This window comes from Sphaerodactylus townsendi, linkage group LG04, assembly GCF_021028975.2.
Source record: "Sphaerodactylus townsendi isolate TG3544 linkage group LG04, MPM_Stown_v2.3, whole genome shotgun sequence".
In the NCBI taxonomy this organism is placed as follows: domain Eukaryota; kingdom Metazoa; phylum Chordata; class Lepidosauria; order Squamata; family Sphaerodactylidae; genus Sphaerodactylus; species Sphaerodactylus townsendi.
The window spans coordinates 74,608,673-74,631,584 of NC_059428.1; the positions used below are offsets into that span (position 1 = coordinate 74,608,673).

The following is a 22,912-nucleotide window of genomic DNA, read 5'->3' on the forward strand; positions in this document are numbered from 1 at the left end:
GGTGTTGATGGCCACTAACCTGGATAGCTTTAAAAGGGGCTTGGACAGATTTATGGAGGAGAAGTCGATTTATGGCTACCAATCTTGATCCTCTTTGATCTGAGATTGCAAATGCCTTAACAGTCCAGGTGCTCGGGAGCAACAGCCACAGAAGGCCATTGCTTTCACATCCTACATGTGAACTCCCAAAGGCACCTGGTGGGCCACTGCGAGTAGCAGAGAGCTGGACTAGATGGACTCTGGTCTGATCCAGCTGGCTTGTTCTTATGTTCTTATGTTCTTAGTCATGTAAAACTAAAATAGTGAAAGTGAGTGGGGGGAATGGGGCAAGATTCAGCCAATCCAAACGCAGGAAACAGAGGCTGCCCACGCATGTTTGTGGTCTCAATCCAAATCTAAGCCATGCCACACTGTGACAAAAAGAGTTTTAAGAATTGCACAGCTGTCCTGTTGACTATTTATTTGGCCCTCACCTGGGCCAGCCATGATGTCTCAGTCTAACCGAACAGGATCAAAATATGGCAGACAGAAAGGCATTCCTTTTGTTGGTTTTTGTCCACTCAACATTTGAGATAGTGGGGCTAGTTTGCTTTTAGTACAAAGCATATGCAATCCTAAATAATTAACAAAACACAGGTTGTTTTTCAAGTGGTCATCTGTGAATTCACACTGATAGACTTTGCATCTGTGCAGAGATACACACAAAGCTGCATTATATTGCATCAGACTGCTGCTTCCACACATGCTGAACAAATGCTCATCGAATGCCTTAGGCATGCCTGTAAAGTATGGCAAGACAGAAAATTACCTGTCTTCCTTAACCACACCACTACAACAAAGAGCTTTCTCCCTGGCAAAGTTAGATGCCTTCCCCTCTTCATTAATGATAGGAAGATTTCAACACACTCCATTTCAAGAGAAATTATGCCCCTGTGGCACTGATATTCTAGACACAATTCTGCACATCATCTTAAATTGCCCACTGAATGAAGAATCTCACTCTCAATTCATTGGGCTTCTAATTGCCAAAGGAAAGAAAAGCTCAGATAGATCTCTCATCCAAACATTTTTGGCCGACAAGAACGAGATAACAACCGTGGTGGCCCTTTTTTTGGCCATAGTTCTGATGGAAAGAGCCCACATAGAATATCCTAAACTTAAAGAACAATAAATGCCTTTCGGACAATATAATCTTTGGAATACCCATCGTTTAGGATGTTGTGGGTTTTCCGGGTTGTGTGGCTGTGTGGTTGTGTTCTAGTAATATTTTCTCCAGAAGTTTCGCCTGCATCTGGGGCTGCCATCTTCAGAAGATCTGGTGGCGTGACACAGATGCAGGTGAAACATCAGGATAAAATACTACTAGAACCCGGCCTCACAACCCGGAAAACCCACAACATCCTAGTGATTCCGGCTGTGAAAGCCTTCAACAATACATTACCCATTGTTTGCCTAACCTTATATTCTGATTTTGTCTTGTTTAGGCAAAAAGGGTCTAACTAGACCTGTCTTTGTTGTTTTTAAATGCCATTAAAGGTTTCTAATTTCCACTGAATCAGACCATCGGCCCATCAAGGTCATGATCATCTACTCAAACAGGCAGTGGCAATCCGGGGTCTCATATGGAGGGGGGGGGAGTCTTTTCATATCACTTTCTGCCTGTCCCTTTTAACTATCCAGGGAACTGAACCTGGAACTTTCTGTGTGCCAAGCAAAGGCTCTTCCACTGATCTACAGCCCCTCCCCTATAATTTGGAACTAGCTTTAGAAGTTTCCAAATAGGGGGGGCTTCCCGGGTTTAATCCCCCCATTACATGTCTGAAGCTCCGCCCCCCGTTTGTGGGTTTTTTATTTTTTTGGTATTTTTCCAGTTTTTGGCCTGCAGGGGGCACATTTTAGGCTAGCAGCACCAAAATTTCAGGGAGTTTTTGGGAGACTCTCCTGATGATACCACTCAGGTTTGGTGAGGTTTGGTTCAGGGGGTCTAAAGTTATGGACTCCCAAAGAGGGTGCTCCCATCTCCCATTGTTTCTAATGAGAGCTAATAGAAGATGGGGGCTACACCTTTGAGGGTCCATAATTTTGGACCCCCTGAACCAAACCTCACCAAACCTGGGTGGTATCATCAGGAGAGTCTCCTAAAGATACCCTGAAAGTTTGGTGCTGCTAGCTTAACAATTGCACCCCTGACAGCAGGCACCTCCCCCAATTTCCCCAGATTCTCCTTTTAAATCCATCCCCTTTGGCATGGATTTAAAGGGAGAATTTGAGGTCCTCAGTTTAAACATTGAAAATGATGCTGTTTCAGGGTGGAGGAGAATTCACACCCCAAACAGCATCACTTTCAATGTTGTTTAAACTGGGAACTCCACATTCTAAGGTGGATTTAAAAGGGACTGCTGGCTGCCAGCTGGGAGCCCAGCTGGTGCGGGGGGAGGGCGGGCGGGACAGTGGAGTCATGTGGAATGCATATGGAACCATTGAACATGGCAACCCAGAAATAATACCACTCCCCAAAGAGGCTTCAGCAAAGACTGCTCAATGATGTGTTTGCATCTTTACCTACAAGTCATTGATACTCACCTCATGGCGGAACACAAAGCCTGAAATACCAGCCACCAGCTCAGCCAGGAAAACCAGGGACAAGAACATAGCATACTGAAAGCCAAGAGGAAAAATTGGAAAGTCAGCAGAAATGGGAGAGATTACCAGCACTATAGAGGCATTTTCTTCTATCAGGATTTTGGTTTTGGTTTTAAAAAGGGATTTCTGACTCAACCTCTCCAAAACAGACACACAGGTTTGATAGCATTGGGCACCACTAAAAGAGCACAATATACACAAAACTGCTAGACAATCACAGTAACTGTCTCTAAGAATGCCAAGAAATATACAATTTAATAAGATACTGTATATACTCGTATATAAGTCAAATTTTTCAGCACATTTTTTGTGCTGAAAAAGCCCCCCTCGACTTACACGCAAGTGAGGTGTTTTTAAAAAAATATTTTAGGGTTTTCACTTTGTCAGCCGCCAGGGGGTGCAGTTTTTAGGCTAGAGGCACCAAAATTTCAGGGTATCATCAGGTGACACTCCTGATGATACCAGCCAGGTTTGAGGAAGTTTGGTTCATGGGATTCAAAGTTATGGACCCCCAAAGGGGGCTACATTTTGAGGGTCCATAACTTTGGACCCCTTGAACCAAACTTCACTAAACCTGTGTAGTATCATCAGGATAATCTCTTGCTGATACCAACCAGGTTTGGTGATGTTTGGTTCAGGGGATCCAAAGTTATGGATCCCCGAAGTGGGTGCTCCCATCCTCATTGTTTCCAATGGAAGCTAATAGGGTCCATAACTTTGGACTCCCTGAACCAAACTTCACCAAACCTGGGTGGTATCATCAGGAGGGTCTCCTAAAGATACTCTGAAATGTTGGTATTGTTAACATAAACATTCCTCCCCTGACATGCACCCTCAAAGTTTCCCCAGATTCTTCCTTTAAATCACCCCGCCCACTTCTGAGTGGATTTAAAGGGAGAACAGGGCTTACAGAGCTAGTTTACTGTTTTTCTTTGAAATAAATATTCAAAAACATTTAACCTACTGATGTAATTTTATTGGTATCTATTTTTATTTTTGAAATTTACCAGTAGCTGCTGCATTTCCCACCCTCGACTTATATGCGATTCAATTTCCCAGTTTTTTGTGGTAAAATTAGGTGCCTCGACTTATATGCGGGCCGACTTATACACGAGTATACACGGTACATGGAATGTTATTGCGTGTACCAAAATTGCAAAAGCTGAATCAAAAATTATTATGCACTTTCTCCTTTCTCCGCTGCTGAAGTGACATAGCACAAATCAAAGGGAAAAGGGGTGAGAATGAACCATCAACAAATGCTGAGAAAATGATTTTCTTCAGTAGGCCTGAAATGTCTTAGGTATGGAATTCTTCAATGACACTTATTAAAACAATGACACTTATTAAAACAATGTTGAAAAAATAAACTGGAATGGTTTGAGGCTGAAGTAGCTACTCTACCTGAATTCAAACTGATGGTCAATTGCAGCTGCATACTTATTGCCAGCCTCTGTTTTAGTTGCAGAAGAAAGACCCAACCAACAGATTTAGCTTAGATACTATCAGCATCAACACTTAGACAGGATACTGTGTTCAATGGAAGTGTGCCAAAAAAGCAAGTTACAGAAAACTAAACCCCAATCCTAAACGTATTATGTGGCAACAAATTCCACTTAAACGGGACTTGCTTCTGCTAGATGCCCATGAACCCAAGGGTCACATAAAAGCAACTTGTGCAAACATGCAGCTTTTTGCAGAGTTTCCTCTGGTAGCTGCCATCTGGATTCACAGGCAGTTTATTTGATTATCTTCATTCAAGTAACCTAGTAGAGAGATGCTGTCAGGAAAAACTCTGCAAAACTCCACCACTGATCTCTTCTGTGTTGATTTCAGGACTGTAGCCAAAATCTTTATGTGTGATCCGTTCTGTTAACCCGAAGACACAAATCTGCATGTATTTGTATTTTTCCCTTTGTAGTATGTATCTTACTGTGACTTTCACACATGAAAGTACCAGTGATTTTTGCTCTTCTTATCTGCAATTTAAAGTATATGCAAATATGTACATTTGGTTTAAAAATAGCTCTCTTGCTTTTTGGGTTTTATTCACAAACATATACAAACAACACGAAAAAGCTCAAAGTACTTTTAATATTATTGATGAAAATGCCCAGAAATTGTTCAACTCGGTCTTTGGCTTCCATTCACAGTTGATTCAAAAGTGACTTCAGAAACTTAAAAGCTGAAATGCTATTTGTCTCTGACAGCACTGTCCTGCTCTAGATGGCCAGGTAGCCCAATCTCTTCAGATCTCAGAAGATAAGCAGAGTTGGCCTTGGTTAGTATTTGGATGGGAGAACACCAAAGAATTAAAGAGTCACTATAAAGAGGCTAACAGGAAACCACCTCTGTTAATCTCTTGCTTTGATAAGCCTATGGCAAGGGTAATCGGTGGTGTGCCTGCAGGTGCCATGACCCTGGCCAACACCTTTCCTGGTGCCTGCCAAATATTTTTTTTTAGAAAGTGGGAGTGCCATGTGGGTCTTTTGCCCAGCAAAGCTTCTAATTTCCTATTGCAGATTTGATTGGCTGTACAGTTTTTAAAAAATTGTTGTTTTGGCAGCAGCTATCATCACAGCACAAGGATCTTCAGTGTGTGACTGAAGGCAAGATGTGGGAGCCATTTTATGACTGGTCACATCTCTTGCAGTAGCCCTTTCGTGGCAGCCATTTTGTGAATACACCCTGCACTGTGTCAGAATTCCAAAGGAATCCACCCACTTAAAAAGGTTGAGGACCCCTGCTCTACAGGGTAACGATAAGTAGGCTGCGATTTGACACACAGCTGACAGCATTGAAGCTTCCACAATTCTTCTCTAGTTCTATTCTATTTCTACAAAAGTAGATTCTAGCCTTTTTCTTGAAAATAAATTAAACACCAGGGAGAACTATCCAGCTTACCACTGGATATGAAGTAGCTCACATATTTTTGAAATGGTGAGGTCTGCAAGGGCTGATGCTCTAATTATACTTTTACATGCACATGGGGGGGGGGGGGGGCATGCTACAGAATTGAACACCAGGAATGATATATTTCAATGTTTCACTACAATTACTGAATACAGAAAACCCAGCTCTTAAGAACGAAGGCAAGACTAGACACCTTCTGTCTGATGTACTAAAGTGAGGATGTTCTATAAATACATGCTCCCTTCCCCCTTCCAATTAAATTTTTAAGTTATACAGCTGCAAAAGACAGCAAAAGATTTTTCTTATATAGATCATCCCTAAATCATGGGGCTATTTTGTTAATAATTAATAATATTAACAACTGACTTGTTCAATGAATTATTATAAAGTAATTATAGTATATATGGGTTTGTATATGTATACATGGGTGTCAGAAACCAAGTCAACTTGTACTTAACTTCAACAACAAAAAAGACTGGTTATACAAATTTCAGTGTTCTACCCACCAGTTATTTCAATATACTCACCAGTTTCAGCATCCATGGGCTCCCACGACAAGTGGCAAAGCATCCAAACAAACCAAAGACAATAATTGTAGTACCCGTACCAATGAGAACATAGGGGGCATTAGTGGAGTTTTCAGCAATGAGAGAAATATATGTGCCTAAAGTCAGCTTCCCCCAGACACCAACAGCAAGAAGGATAACTCCAGTTATCTGGAAAATAAAAAGCAGGAAAGGTATCGTCAGAGCTTATGAGAATCAATACAAGGTGAGAGTGAACACAGAGACATTTTTTTAGCATGGCAGAATTATTGCTGTGGTATAAAATCAAAGGCAGCTATTAACTACCCAAGGGCCGATTGTACATGGCGAGGTCTGCACGACTTCAAAGAGAATTGGCCGGGAAGTCTTTGTTTTGGAGAATGTTCACCATTATTACCCACTGCCCTGTTTTCAGCGAGGGAAGGAATTATCCATCAGCTGGCTTTTTGTTTGTGTCCAGGAAGGGCGATGTTTCATGGGTTTTCTATTACCCTTGTGTGCTTTAATTTTTTTTAATGATCTTTAATTTTTATCTTTAACCTTTTCAATAGATCGATATATCAATCTATCCATCTATCGATCGATCGATATAAAAAAGATGAACTGTTAAAGAAAAGTCTTGACTACAACACCTGTACACTTTGCCCAAACACTGGTTGTCTTTTATGGCAGGAAGTGAGGGGTGAGTAATGGCAGCATGCAAACTGCATGTGGCAACGGGTCACTCCGGTTTCTGTTAGAGCGGCCTAAGCCAACCCTTCATCCCTGTCATAGGTGTTGTCTGACCCATCCTTAATTCCGGTGTTCTGGGAGTTGGAGGCGGGAACAAGCCTCTTGTTCCCTAATTTTTACTTTTGCAGAGTCGCCAAGAGAGAACTTTGAAGTGAAGCAGTGGTTGGTGGGAAAAAAGAGTTTTTCTACATTTCACCACTACAAGCTGTCCCTCCTTAAACTGCTTTTCCTTAAAAATAAAAAGGCAATCCTCAGGATTCAATTGCATGTATCTACATGAGATATGAAAACTGGGGCATTGAGTAGTACCTTTAAAATTGTCTCATATGTTTTGTAACATATCCAGATATTGCTAATACAGAAGAGAATTCTGATAACTTAAAAAAATCTAAAACATTCAATCCAAAGCAGGTTTTCAATTGTGATGGGAGCAGAAGTAAAAGCTAATTTATGTCTCAAATGTGAAAAACAGTCTCAATCACTTAACATACAATCAAATAGGTCAGTCTCAGAATAGTTGCCTTGGAAGTATGGAAAGGAAGCATTCATGCTGTTCTAATCCAGGAAGATTTCATTCTGTCTTACATATTAAAGAAATAACAAGATTACATGCTATTGTTCATGCCAACTGTTACATCATGACAGCGAAATATTGCATGGCTTGTGTTGCTCCTGGCACAATGAGGGATATACAAAGCATGAGACACAAGACACATACATGTTCTTTGCTGACATCTAGTGGACACAGTTAGTAAATAGCATAATTTTGGGAATAAATGGTAGCTTTTCTTTCATTCATCTCCTGTTTTAAAGGAGACATTTGGAAAGCTTTGCAGAGTCAGTATAAGAGAATTGCAGCAGCTTGGAGGGTTGGGCTACTTCCTATTAAAAAGCACTTGGTAGATTCCCCCCCCCCCCCAGTCCTTTTAATGGGATGTAGACCAATCCTCCAAAAGACTGAGATTCTTACATGTTGTTGTTTGGCGCAAGTAAAGTAGAAAGGCCCAGTGGGCACAGTGTGATCACAGACAATGTTGTACTCTCTCACCCTAGCATAACTCACAGAGTTGTTGTCAGGCTAAAATGGAGGGGAGGAGAAAGCAGTCCCACTCACAGGAACAGACTGCAGGGAAACCTCATACAGTACTTTCAATGGGCAGTGTGATCACAGGCAATATTGCATTCTTACACCACAGCCTAACTCATGAGATTGTCGTAAGACTAAAATAGAGGGGAAGAGAATGATATGAGCCACTCTGGGTCCTGTTTGGAAGAAGGTGGTATATAAATACATTTCAGAACTAACAACACATTTCTGTTCAAAATAGTAACAAGGTTATTAACAAAATTTTAATTCATTAATTAAAAGAAATGAAATGTCTTTATTCATGAAATTCTTCACTGTCAGAAAGACAGCATTCCCATCTTCAGACAATAATTGCGGGGCTGGATTTGAAACACACACTCCTGCCCTGTCGGCCATTTTCTCCCACATTTCTCCTATTGCTGCTCCATTGGCCATTTTCTCTATGGAAGAGAATGCCTCTGTGTGAAGAGGCAAATTTCACCAATGCTTGTTTAAGGTGATAAAATTGCCCTTTAAAACAAACCACCAAGTGTAATAGTGTGAATGGATATTTTGCAGGAAAGCTGTGCATAGAAATGATTCTTTAATACTTATTTAGATTTGGGACTATTTTCTCTGGTGAAACAATACAATGATCAACAGCTGTACAGTGGGTAACCTGCAAGAATTTTCATCTGTATCCCCTCTCCACACTATTTCCTTTTCCCCTCCTCCAGGCAGCCCCATATCCTCATCCTCAGCTACATTTTTATTTACTTCATTTATACCCTACCTTTCTCAACACTGATGGCCCAAAACACCTACCCCCCCCCCCAATTTTATCCTCATAAAAACCTCATGTGTAGGTTATACTGAGGATGTGTAAGTAGCCCAAGGTCATTCAGTGGGCACTACAGTAAGGTAGAGATTCAAACCTGATCCCAGTCTGATTCGCTAACCACTATATAACACTGACTTTTGTGGGGTGGCTTCTGTTTAAGTGTAGCACGTAGCTGGACTTAGGTCACCCAAGTTTGTGGTACCAAGTTGCCTGACGATTGCTGGCAAATTGGCCTCTCAAATGCCAAAACAGCCTGGAAGAGCACCCTGTTTCGCCAATTGCCTTTTGCTGACAGAAACCAAGGACTGAAGGCTCGCGATATTGTTGTGGTTGCCTGGCAACAATGAGAGCATTTGTTTCTTAAAGTTATAGGTGTGTCTTCCGCAAACTTGGGGTTTTTCTCAGGTTTGTAGAAAGAGCTGTCTGCTGCTCATGCCTTCAATTTCTGGATTTAAGTATCCACAGACTTGTCTATGCTGAGAATCAGCTACATTGATTGATATTGGATTACATCACAAACCAGTTAAAATCTAGAATGTCAAGATACATGAATTTAACCTCTGGAAGCCAATAAATAAACAGGCGATCCAACTTTGCAGCCATATATTAAGAAAAATATTAAAATACTGGATCTCTGTATTTACATTCAATTATGTCTTTTCTTGCTTGCTGATCTGTATTGGGTATTAGAGTGATAATACTGAAGCTGAATCTTTAGAACTCTTTACATTTTGAACGGATATGGTCCTTTTTCGGAAGCGTGATACCTAGATGAATTTAGCTCAGACTGTATAGCTCTACTAGCTTTAGATTTCACAGACCAAACAGTTCAGCTTTGTACTTAACTCCTATGTGACTAACAGCCAAACCCTATTCACACTTTCACTTACATGTAGGCTGAACATATGGAGAGGGGAGAGAAACATATTGTTGCATACATGTAGGCTGTGTTTAAGCCCACTGCTGAACATACAGGTCACAGAGACAGTAGGTGCAATTTTGCTTCCCATCCACCCCATCTGTTTAGTCAGCATAGAAAAGAAGACGTGAACAGGGCTCCAAATATAGCTCTTAGAATTGGATGGAACAAATCCAGATTCAAACCTTGCCTACAATGTTCCAATGCTCTGTGAGAAATTAAGCTATTCTGTGGGTTAGTGGCAGGATAACATACCAATGTAACTTGCTAATAAGGATCATTGCCACTGTAACAGAGTTAGAGACCGATGCATAATGATTAGTTCAAATTAAACAGCCTATGTTCCAATATCTACTTGGTGTCCTTGTCCAACTAGTTTCTTGGTCTCCCAGCTTCTTGTCCACTGCCATTTTGACAATAGTCCACAACCTACCTAGCCCCTTCTTTCCTCAAATTTCTGCTTCATTTTCCCTCAGATCTCAGGCCTCTGCTTTTACACTTTCCTCACATGCCTACTTTGAGATTACAGCTGAACAGTTGTCCTTATTATTACTATTCAGCCTTGTGGATCCTAAGCCTTTAGGGAGATAGCCAGTGTGGGACAGCCACACTGGTGTAGAAAGTCACATTAGGATTTTGGAGGCCTATACTTGAACCACACACTGCCATGGAAGTTCGCTGGGTGACCTTAGACCAACCATTCTCTCTCCAACTAACCTACCCCACAGGATTGCTGCTGTGAGGATAAAAGGGAAGAGGGAGAATGATGTTATAAGCTGCTTTAAGATTTCCACTGGGGAGAAAGCCAAAGTATAAATATCTGAATAGATAGTCTCCTAGGCACTATGTGGGCAATCATCTGCTGTTTCTTCTCAGTTGTTTGGCATACCTTCAGCCCTACATTTCTGCTAATAGTCTAGAGTCCTTCATATACAGGGCTATCCCAATACAATTTGGTGCCTGAGACAGATTATGTAATACACTCATTAGCGCCCTATGATACACAACCTGATTCATGCACAAACATTATTCCATGATACTCACAATTCCATTACAGATGCACATACAAAGGCACCTCAAGGCTACCACCACATTCAACATGACATAATTTCAAACAGTTCACACAGTTCCACCATAATCTAAACTATTATGATTGTTTCTATAGTAATTATGATTATAAACTATTATGATTATTATCATCAGTTTCTTATCATTCTCAAAACAGAAAGCTGGACCTGCTTACTAACACAACCAACCAAGGAAACAGATACACACAATATGTGTTTCTGAGTCTGTTCCAAGACTGGAAAAGAGACTTTCTCCCTGCCCATCTGCTCTCCACATTCTGTTACAGGTCAGTTAATCTTGCTTTTCCAGGTAGCACAAATATTTTAAAGCTAGGTTCCCAAAATAACTCATTTCTGAACCTGTCTGCTATAGTAGAAACTACTTTGTTTGCCTTGAACCAGCGTGATATAAAGGTCAGATTAGGAACAGATCATGGAGAGGTTCATTCTAAAGGTACAAATGGTGCAGTGTTTGCAGTTTATAAATAAAATCTATTTCTCCTGTCTTCCTCTAAACATGTTCAATGTTGCTTTACTCACACCCCTACATGAAAAGCCAATTATCCCATCTATAGCCTTAGTTCTGAAATTTCAAAACAATGTATGGGGTTAGACCAACAATGAGAATTTTACTGAAGAATCAGTGGCCTGGGACAGTCATATCATGTTGTTTAGAGAAAGGGACAGCCATAGTTTAACCACAGTCTAGAATCTCATACTCAGACAAACAATAATTGAATCATAAAGGTAGAAGAGACCAATCCAGTCCAATGCCTACCATGAAGGAACACCCATAATATGACTATCCTAGTATTCAAATAAAATTCAACAGGTGTTCGCTGCTGGACAGCTGCCCAATAAATGTGGCTCAACCACATTTCATAGGGAAAAAATGGTGCCAGTCTGCAATTGTGCTAGTGATGTTTTTGCTTCTTAGCCAAGTTTATCTTCACTGCCTCATTTTAATCAGCCTTTCTTTTCCAGTACAGAAAGGTAATCTTTAAAGCCAGTGGCGGAGCGGTAAGGGGATGGGGGGTGCATTGCACACTCACATGTCTCAGCTTTGAAAAATCGCTCTCAGCCCCTCCCCTCTTTCTCCTTGTACCCCTGCACCCCTCAAGAAGGCAGCTCCCTTAGTACTTCCCCTCTTCCCACATTTACTTTAGTTCCTTTTCTTTTTCTGAAAAAAGTGGCCTATTTACACTTCAGGCTCAAAAATGGCCTGAGGAACTACAGTTCCCAGGAGACCTTGGGGCTCACAAGGTCTCCTGGGAAGTATAGTTCCTCAGGCAGTTTTTAGCCTGAACTGTGAAGAGTCTGCTTTTTTCAGCCTGAAAAAGTACTAGAAAAAGAAAAGGAACTAAGGTAAGTGTGGGAAGGGGGCGGGGGGGTGCCACAGGGAAGGCATCGTGGGATGGCGAGGGGCCGCGGGGGGCCATGGGGGGCAGAAAAAACACACTGCGCACTGGGCGCAGATTGGCCCAGCTTCGCCTCTGAGTAAAGCATAGCATTGCAATCATTTTTGCTAACTCAGATCCTGGAATTGGATCTGAACATGCATTAACATGATGCACATTATATACATTTTGCAATAACATGACATTTATATGTCATGAAGTGAAACATATAATGAAACGAAACATTTTGCAATGACGTGGTATTTTTAAATTTTATAATATCCTGGATGTATTTAATTGAATTTACAGTAATTAAAAATAAACATCAATAAGCAAGCAATCGGGCACTATAGTAGCCCATTCTAAAAAACACAGCTTCAAGATATTAATGTGCTTTAGATCTGGATATACTTCTCCTACACCAGTGGGGAGGGGTGCGGAGGTTGCTTCAGTAGTTAGTGCCATTTGGCTTGGTCACATGGGGACGTGTTTGGATGCCACCCCCCTCCCTCCACCCCAGCAGTAAACCTCCAGGGATGAGAGCAGTATGCTGGATGGCGGAGGCTCCCTCCCCCGGGTGCCCAGAGTGTGGCCATTGTGCTGAGTGAGAAAAGGAGGGAGGGTGTACTCCACCAGCTGCCACTCATTTGACTGGGAAGACACATGAGGTGTAGCCTGGCAGAGAGGTGAAAGTTTAGCAAGTGGGGCTCAGCGGGCCAGGGAATGCTTGCTGCTGCTGCTGCTGCTCCTTGCAGGACCGGGCCTCCTGCTGGGCAAGTGTTGCCAGACTGACCTGTGGTAGACCAAGGAGCCCTGTTTTTAATAAAACACAGACATTACCCCTCCCACCTCAGCCAAACCTGGGGTGCTTGCCAGCACAGTGCCTCAAAATGGAAGAGCCTATTTGGGGCATTGAGTCAATGTACCTACAAGGAAAAAGAACATTGTCTGGGCTTGTTTCCCTCCAAAGCAACTTGCATAAGCTCACTGCAACAACTACAAGGGGTTGTATAAGGGTTTTATTTTATTTTATTCAGACTGAGGTGGAAGACAACAGCGGATTTTACCTGTCTCAGTTAATTCCACCTAGCTATGCAGTCCTTCATCAACTCTGAACTGTAGATTGGGAAGGCAGTGGAGGGTGGCAATGATTCTCCAAGCATCTTTTCTATTTCATAGATTCTCAGTTCACATTATTCACATTATTGCCAACACTGGAAGTTTGTTCCTTGTGTTAGGATACAGGGATAGATTGGGTGTTCTGCTTGTCTGCAGATTCTCCAGTGAATGCCCTGTCCAAGCTGGTGGAGGCGAGATCAATAGCAGACCGGCAGATTCCAGTCAGTTTCTGCCCTTTCATGGCAGCTTCTCAAGTATGATGGAGAAAATATATTAATGTTAATATTTTTGTGAGTTACAGCTTTAAATTGTTTTATTATAAGAATGAACAGGAACTTAGGATTCAACTAAACAGGAGCTTCCTATCTCAACTAAGACCACAGCCAGTGGGAAAGGGGTTAAAAGTCTGTCCTAGACCTATTTTCCTGACATGAAATGGCTCTAGGGAAGCACTATTTCAACTATTCTATTTCACAACAAAGGTTGGTCACATTTTGCAAAATATTGTGCCCCTGGTTGTTGTAGTTTTTTCAGGCTGTGTGGCCACACAGCCCAGAAAACCCACAACAACCAGTTGAATCCCGTGAAAGCCTTCGACAATATATTGTGCCTGTGTTTATTAATTGACTGATTGATTGATTGAAAGATTTATAGTCTACATTTTTTCCCTCTTGAAGAACTTATGGTGGCTTAGAAAAATGCATCTAATACAAAATAAAAATTAGCATCAAATTAACTGTGTTTATAAATATTGCAGAAAGCCCAGAAGTTCACCAGGCAGCCCACCTAAATAACAACAAAAGTCCATCTACAAAAGCACTGCCTTGCAAGACTTACCAAAGCACCACAGAGAAAGTCACCTCCTCTGAAAGGCTATGACAGGAGTCAGAACCCACTACAGTGAAAGCCTGCTGAGGAACTTCTCCAGGCTGAGGAGCTTCTCACCACCATTACATGATAGAACCACTAACAAGAACTGTCAGGAAGAGTGTTAATTGACTCACACACTAATGGTCAGTAGGGTCTCAGGCCAGAAAGGATTTTAAAGGTAAGAAAAAGCTCCTAGAGTAGACCAAACTCTTACAATGAAGAGAGAAGCAATAAAGATATTCCAGGGACAAGTATTATATGCCCAAATCATTTAGATCTAGTCAAAAGTCAAGCTGCCACAATTCTGGGATGTTTTTAAAGGCAGACTCACATAAGTCAAGGTTAAGGAAGCATGGATCAACATAACTAGATCAGATGTGCCCAGCACAGAACATAATTTTTGTGCCTGACACTGCTAGAAGGGAGAAGAAACATCGCTAGCCCCCATACCAACTTTTTTTCTCCAGCAATAATGCTGGCCATGTTGGCAGGGGCTGATGGGATTTGTAGTCCATGAACATCTGGAGAGCCGCAGGTTGCAGACCCCTGTGCTAGATCAACTAAGTCAGCATGAGAGACTCCCTCCCAAGAAGGAAGGATAATTTCACCCAGAACATGAGCATTACCAACCAGCACCATATCCATATTTTTGGATTCAGGGTTAGTTTGTTCTCCCTCAGTTACTTGAACATAGCCCCCAGACACCAGCCTAAGACAAAAATGGACTTTGGGGTACCTATTTAAAGTCATCAGCATACTAAAAACATCCAACCCCCAAAGTCTAATGATCTCATTTATTAGCTGAACACAGACTGGGTTTGTGGAACCCCAAAAGATAATTCCCAATCAGCAGTTTTCACATTATTAACAAGGACCCTGAGTGTTCAATCAATTAGAAAATATCTGAATCATTTGATTCCTGAACACCCAACGTACTTTCTAAGCATTTCAATGTTCGATTGCATCAAAGGCAGTCAAAGCATTACCAAGACAAAATGATCAAGCATTGCCAAGAGAGATGCAGTCCTACTCCCCATTTACTAGCAGAATCCAAAGTGACTAAAGCTAGAATGAAACACGTCAAGGCTAGCTGTGTCATCTAGAAACATCAACCAATCAGTTATCTTGTCTAGGAAGGGAAAACTGCATATATGTTTATAATTATCTCAGGCTCATTCCGCACATGCAGAATAATGCACTTTCAAACTGCTTTCAATGCTCTTTGAAGCTGTGCGGAATGGCAAAATCCACTTGCAAACAGTTGTGAAAGTGGTTTGAAAAAGAATTATTTTGCATGTGCGGAAGGGGCCTCAGACTTTATCTGCAGAAGCTTTTTTCCTAACAAAGGTCTAATCTCATTCACTTATAAGAAGGAAACTGTCAGCCAGGAAGGTGCTCACAATATTCACAAGAGGTGCCACAATCTGGTGTTTACATCCCTTAAGAAGCGAACTAGGACACATATCTAATTTATAAGTGATACCCTTTGTAACTCCGCAAGCATTATTCAAGGTGGTCAATTCCAACAATGCATACAAACTTGACCAGATGGTGCTTCTAAAGCCTCTTGTAATTAACTTACATTCAAATAGGTATCTAAATTATCACAGTTAATTGACAAGTCATTGTCAATTATTACTCTAAGAATCATCTATTTCTTAATCACTCTAAACATCTAGGCCCAGCACATGTGTCAAGCGAAGAGGGGGGGAAACCCCTTCTGTGCCGTTGTCCCTGGTACAGGCCTTCAAATGGGTTCTTGGTCTATTTGATTTGGAATCAATTCTCTGCTGCTGTCAGTCAAGCAATATCCCCATTATCTTCAGCTACCAGTTCATGGATAAACCAAAGGTCTGAAGTTAGACATGTAAAATTTCCAGAAATTTTGAAGCCATGGGGAAGTAAGGGGGGGGGCGCATTTGGGGGACAATTTCTACCTTACAGAACTTAATGTGGATTAGAACATAAAACTAAACAATAACCATAAAAAATACGTTTAAACCACAATTTAAAATCAGTACGGCCAATAAACAGAAATCAAACACTGTCCTCAATAAAACCATTTTCAACTGCCTCTGAAAGATGGAAAGTGAAGGGGTCAGGTGCATCTCCTTGAGGAGATGTTCCATTATTCTGGGGCTGCTACAACTGTGTGCCTACCCGTTGAGATTTTCTGATTGATGGTCAGTCTTAATTTCTGTGATCTTAATTTCTGAGCAAGAAGATACTCCTTCAGATACCTCTGTCCCAGGTCATGCAGGGCTTTAAAAGAGAATACCAAGACCTTGAAATGGGTTTGGGGGCAGATTGGAAGCCAGTGTAATTGTTGCAGTATTGGGGAAATATGCTCCAGTCAGTGGCCCCAACCAGTAATCTAGCTATAATATTCTGCACTATCTGCAGCTTCTGAATGCTCTTCAAGGGTAATCCCAAGTAGAGAACATTGCAACAGTATAGGAAACTAATGCAGGGATTGCCGTATAATACCATAGAACATGTATGTTTAATTTTTGTCATCTCAGTGGTAGAAAAATTATCTGGTAAACAAAAGAAAGTTTGGTAAACAAAAGGAATCTGGTAAACAAAAGAAATTTGGTCAGAGACTGTCTCACAAAGTTACAGCAAGGAAGACAGTCAGTGTGTCTGGATATTAAGCTAAGTCTGTGAGTACTTTAGGAATTCTGAAACAGGATGAAGCATAGAACCACAAATAATTTTGTAAAGCATGATTTCTCACACACAAAAACAAAAAAAAACATTTTGTAGTTGGTTGCTTTTAGTATTACCCAAGATTTCCCAATTTTTCCATTGGAAAAACTGAAGAGTTCCTTGACATTTTCTTGCTGTACATTTTAGCATCAAAAACATAGCATTAAGAAGCATTTGCTTCATTTTAATTTTCTCTTTTAGAATGAGAACATTTCATGTAAGTTTTTTTCCAGTGGTTTTTCCACAAAATTTTTCCCATTTTTCCACCAAACAAAAAGGAAAAAAGAATCCTTGGGAAAAATGAGCATTTTCTGGGGGGGGGGGGGGGTTCTGGACCTTCACATCTCTAACTGGAGCCCTTCTAGAGGCAGGGAGGAACAACCTCTGTAGCATCAGATAGCCCAGTATTCTAAACCCCAATCAAAATTTTGACAGAGCAACTGAAAAGACTCTCAAAATTGCCAGTACATTCTGGAATCCAATTGGATCCACAAGGCACTAAGTACTGACCATCTTAATTTCTCACCTACCTTTGTAAAATGTATCTGATATCTCTTCTTTCAATCCCTTTACTCCACAAACAGCTTTAAAATTAAGCTACAATTATCGTCATGGGGAAAACATACTGCTGTAGAGGACAGAAAAAAGACCATCACTGAGGAAACTCTAGAAGTGAACCTGCTGGGCTAAACATTGTGAAACAGATTTTAAAAACTCTATTAATAGCCTCCAAATATCTGCTTTCTGTTGTCCCTGAAAGGGTTTGATAAAAAGCCAAAACATCTTCCCACTACATCTCTCACCCTTAAATTGAGGGCGTAATTTGCACTATAGCAAACCAGGACATGGCCTTGGCACGTATTATGAAATAATAAAATGCTTCTGAATACAGTATGTTTCCTTTATTATCTGACAGGCAGAGGGAGTTACCCCCACACTAGGGATCAGGAAAGGGCTTCCTTATCAGAACATTTTTTTCCCTAGAAATTAAGCAATGCTCAAGGCATGGCACTGGCTTTCTTCCATTCCTTTTTTCCCCATCCATTACTTCCATTCCCCATATTACTTCCATTTCTTTTTTCCCCATCCCCTCACCAAGACCTTATTCACCACCTACTAGGTTAAAAAATAGCTATATTAAATTATTCTGTTGTACCAGTGATAGTTACCAATCCCAAGCTTTTGCTTTACAGCATGGTAATTTTATCAAATCATGGTACATTTAAGCATCTGTTAATAGTGGCCTGCCTACATTTCAATTCATTTTAGATAAAAGCTGTTAGTTCTTTTGGTACATTACCCATACCAGCAGTATTCACTTTCTTGACTTATTGTTTAATGACTACATATTTATTCTTTATGGTTCACTCTAAAAGAGAAACTTTATGGAACCTCTCTCCCACCAAGTCTAGAAGACAATGATATTCAGGAAAAATTATTATTCTTTTTGGGTAAGGATATTATTGCTAAAATATTATATTTATGTCTAATTGCATGATTTTTATTATTAATTCCTATTATACATTTATTGCTGTTTTCATTTTATTTTTTATAACTTTTACTGAAATATTGCGCATTTCAGTTGCTGTAGGCTGCCTCAGGACTTTGGATTCCCAATGTCAAAAAATCAATAATCAAGATAAAAATATCTTTGACCAACAGTGTCAATAGACTTCGTTGAAAGTTTGAGTAAATCAGAGAAGTCAGAGACCACTTATCAGAAAATTGATGGTATTCAATTAGAACAAGTTTCCGAATTTCCATACCTGGGTATGAGTTTTGACTCTACCTTTAGCTGGCACCTCTGTCTTAAATCTATAGCAAACAAATGTCAACCATTGTAGGTTGGAGGAGGAGAATGATCAGTAACCCTGGCCTCCCTGCCTTGGTATGTCAATAACTGATTAATAAAGGGAGGCAAATTGCCAGTCACCCTGGCTTCCCTCCCTAGAGGACACTCCATGAATTGCTGTCGCATGGGAGGAGAATGGCCAGTAGCCCAGGCCTCCCTGCCTTGGTATTCCACTGACTGACTAATGAAGGGAGGAGAATTGCCTGTAACTCTGGCCTCCCTGCCCTGCTGAAATCTCTCCATTTGCTGAGCAATTTAACGGTTAAGAAAGTCCAGAAAATCAGACGGTGAGATGGAACTCCAATCAAATTGATTGGGACGGTTTTGGGAGCTCCCCAACCCCATGTTTTCCACCGCCCCCCGCCCCCCTCAGCCACAGTGTTCTTGCCTGGTGTCTCCGGAGTCCATGGGCTAGAGTGGCTGCTCTAGCATAACCACACCTGAAAATTGACTGGAAAGGATCCAAACAATGGTGACTACCTCCTCTCTCAAGGAATCTGTCTGCCATACTCAGTCAGCCACCCCACCCTAACAGTTTTACAACCAGAAGAGCTGTGAATCCTATAAACAGGTGGCAGGCCTCAAACTTCTAAGAATCCAGTCCGCATCCTTAGACTGAATAAACTGAAAAGTATCCCAGACAATTCAACAAGCTGGCTACTTATGACCTGATTACTGCTAATCTAAAGTCCAAATTGGTATAGGTTCAAGGGAACAACACTATATTGTACACCCTTGTGCGGCCTGGGACCTCCGTACACCCTTGCGCGGCCTGGGACCTCCATACCTGCGGGACCGTCTTACCCCATATGTCCCGAATTGGCCTCTGCGCTCGGCAGAGGACAATTTACTGGTGATCCCTGGCCCCTCCATGATACGGCTGGCCTCCACCCGGGCCAGAGCCTTTACAGCTCTGGCCGCCGCCTGGTGGAATGCTCTTCCACCAATGGTCCGGGTCCTGCGGGACCTTGCTGAGTTCCGCAGAGCCTGCAAGACCTAATTGTTCCAATCTGGCCTTTGTGAGGCTAGCCGTTGATAGGGGCCCCTTCCTCCCTTTGTTTGCTGCTGTAACATCATGTGGCCCCTACCGCCCTTCTTTTCTGAGGTATGTCTGAGAGGGAATTGATAGCAGGCGCCATCTTGAGCTAACATTAATATTAATTTTATAAGCTGCATTTTAATGGGGTAGGGTTTATTTTTATTAGAGTCATCTTAATTCATATTTATTGTATTTTAAATTGATTGTGCTCTATCTGTACTGTACACCGCCCTGAGCCCTCTGGGGGAGGGCGGTCTATAAACCCAATTAATAATAATAATAATAATAATAATAATAATAATAATAATAATAATAATAATAATAATAATAATAATAATAATAATAATAATATATTCAATATAAGGCAGCTTCGTATGTTCATGTTTGTACATTACAGAGAGGTGGTTTTGTACATTACAGAGAAGTTTTCCCATTACTGTTACTAATTTTGCTTATACAAAGCAGTCACAAACTGGATTTCATTACTTTATCTTTGTAAGGCAGATGGTGGCTTTTCCACACAATTAGTCTTTTGTTTCCAATTTGTTATACAGGATCCAGGCAGCTTCCTTTAAGACACCACTTCCCTTGTTGGGAATAACAGGTTTTCTAAACACTAAAAATGTAGTAATTTGTACTTAAGACAGTGCAATACTTCCTCCAGATAGCACATTTATTGTTTCTCTGATTGCATGTATGATAATTACGTGGTGTATTGTTGAGTGGAGTCATTAGCACATATATTATATTAATTCCAATCCAGATTCCTGTAAATGCATATTTTTTGCACAAAATGGCAAATTTTGGTGTTAGTAAGGGTGGTGACAATCACAGAACAAAGTTTATGTTACATGGATTAGGAATGTGGATTTAAAAATTCCAACATAACATATATAATCTTATGTTGTTATCATAATTTTCTGAAACAGTAACACAAATCAGGAGTTCAAAAAACACCCCTCACAAATCCATATTGTTTTTCGTGTTTGGATCCTTAAAAAATACTGTCAGCAGCAGGAGTCTCATTTCTTTAATGTCCTGATTTTCCAGGCAATGGATTTTCTCCCTTCCAAATGGATCCTTGCAAGGGATCAGGAAGTAAGTGCTTGCAGCTGATCACCTTTGGAAACAGCCCCAGAAAGGGAATTTCTATGGAGGAATCTGTGTCGAGCTATGAGTGCTTGGGCATTCCACACACAGCTTCAAATCAATGCAAATAACTCCCCACTGGGGATCAGCAAAAAATCTGAGAGAAAGCAAAGATATTTTTCTCTATCTGTGTCACCCCTTGCCAGATACAATGGCTTTTAAAGTGATGTTCTCAAGCTGACCAAAAGAACCCAGAGACAGCTTGTTAGCGTACAGATCATGTTGCTTAGTCCTCAGAGTCCTATGCCCCAGTCCTTTGGAGCTGTCCTCCTTCTTCGAGGAATTATTTAAATAGCCATAGTACTAATTAAGGTACCCCTGCAGTGGATCCTAGCATAAAGATATTTGCCTCATAGCAACTGGGTGAGTGATTCATCAATCACACATGCACACACACACACACACACACACACACACACACACAATTTTTGAAGAATTCAAATTATTTTCAGAGACTGTATGTATGGGTGGGGGAGTATGGGGTGGAGTGGGGTTCTGCAAAGAAAGCCTTCCTTTGTGAAAGAAAACAATGGACCCCAACAAAGGAGGATTGTGAATGCAGAGTTTTCACTAGAAAGGTAAAAGTCAGTGAGCTACTGTAATTAAAATGGCTACAAGGATGATTTTTTAAAAAATGCCAGTGGCTGGTGCTCTGAGGGTGCCTGCCCTGAGAGGAATTTTTTCTGGGGTCTGTAAAATTAAACTCCTTTGTCCACTCTGCTTGAAGCTCCAGGGATCTTTACATTACAGAGAGGATGATGCTCTGTGCAAACTTGATGCCATTATCCTTAGAAACAGCTAACCAACTCTTGAATTGAAAATAATGGAATTCCAGAATCTGAAAATCTGGATGTTCTTGGAGTACACCCCTAAGATGCACTGCATGGGTGAGGCGGGGGGTGGGGAGAGATAATTTGATTCCTAGAGACATACTGGCAAGAAATAGTAAAGAATGCTGGACATTCTGATTGCTGAAAACCCAAATTCTCAACTGATTTTTGCACTGCCAGCAGTAATAGCCAATGCGGGGTCATGGTCACAGCTCCTTAGCCATAGCCAAGAAGAGAGACCAAGTGCTTACTGGCAAACATTAGATGGCAGCATCCCATGTCATGAAAAAAAAAGTAAAAAATCTGATGTATACAGTAAATGCTCTAACCTAATTTGAAGAGACAGATTTTTCACTGGGTAAAAAAGCAAAAGTCACAGTTTTGTTTTCATGTCATGCTTAAAAGGCAAATCTAAGATACTGAAATACTCTGTTTTAAAGATGCAAATTATCAGTGCAAGCCTAAACACAGGTACATCTTTCTAAGTGTACTGACTTTAATTAGCTTAGAAACACATAACTCTGTTTAGGACATCACTGATCACCTGGATTGTTGCAAAACAGAATCATATCATGACAGAATGACATCAGGGAGGGAGGGAAGAAGTGTGGGTTTATGAGAGACACAGGCTATTTGTGCACGGGCGGAATACAGTGTCCCAGGGACACTAAAAACAGTGTCCCTGGGGAGGGGTTCACATGGCGGACTCGCAACCCCCGAGTGGCGCGAAGCCGCTGTTTCTGAACTCTCAGGGAGCGAGGTTTTTCGGAAACAGCGGCTTACAACCGCTGCTGTGCGAATGGCAGCAGCTGGAAGGCGCCATTCCCCACTTTCCTGAACGCCTTACCGTTCCTCCAACCTTCCAAGTGCGTCGCCCAGGCCAGGGAACACGCCCCCCTGCCCTGCAACTCCAGAGCTGTGGCGCAGGGCGGGGGGGGGGGTTTCCCCTGGCCTGGGCAACGTACCAGAAGGTCGGAGGGACCATAAGGCGTTCAGGCGATGGCGCAGCCTCTGCGCAGGCTGCGCCGTCTTCCCCGCCCCACCAGGACCATTCGTGCGAAGAGGGAGAGGGAGAGACTGCACCTTGGTTATGCTGATGTTGGCCAATTCCACTATTTATCTAGGGAGCAACTTCTTGGAGGAAAACAGATTAAAGAGCCCTTCATCACATTCCAGATCCTGGGAATCTGGAACCAAAACTGTCCCCTCCTCTCCATCTTA

General features: G+C 41.5%; 1 protein-coding gene across 1 annotated transcript in view; it reads right to left on the reverse strand.

Moving 5' to 3' along the window:
- TSPAN7 (tetraspanin 7) overlaps positions 1-22,912 on the reverse strand; it is a 98,194-nt gene that overhangs the window by 20,642 nt on the left and 54,640 nt on the right. Inside the window, exons 2-3 of the mRNA XM_048494765.1 lie at positions 6,084-6,272; positions 2,584-2,658 (exon numbers count right to left, since the gene is read on the reverse strand). Of these exons, the coding sequence (XP_048350722.1) occupies positions 2,584-2,658; positions 6,084-6,272 (264 nt within the window). The remainder of the gene's footprint in view (positions 1-2,583; positions 2,659-6,083; positions 6,273-22,912) is intronic.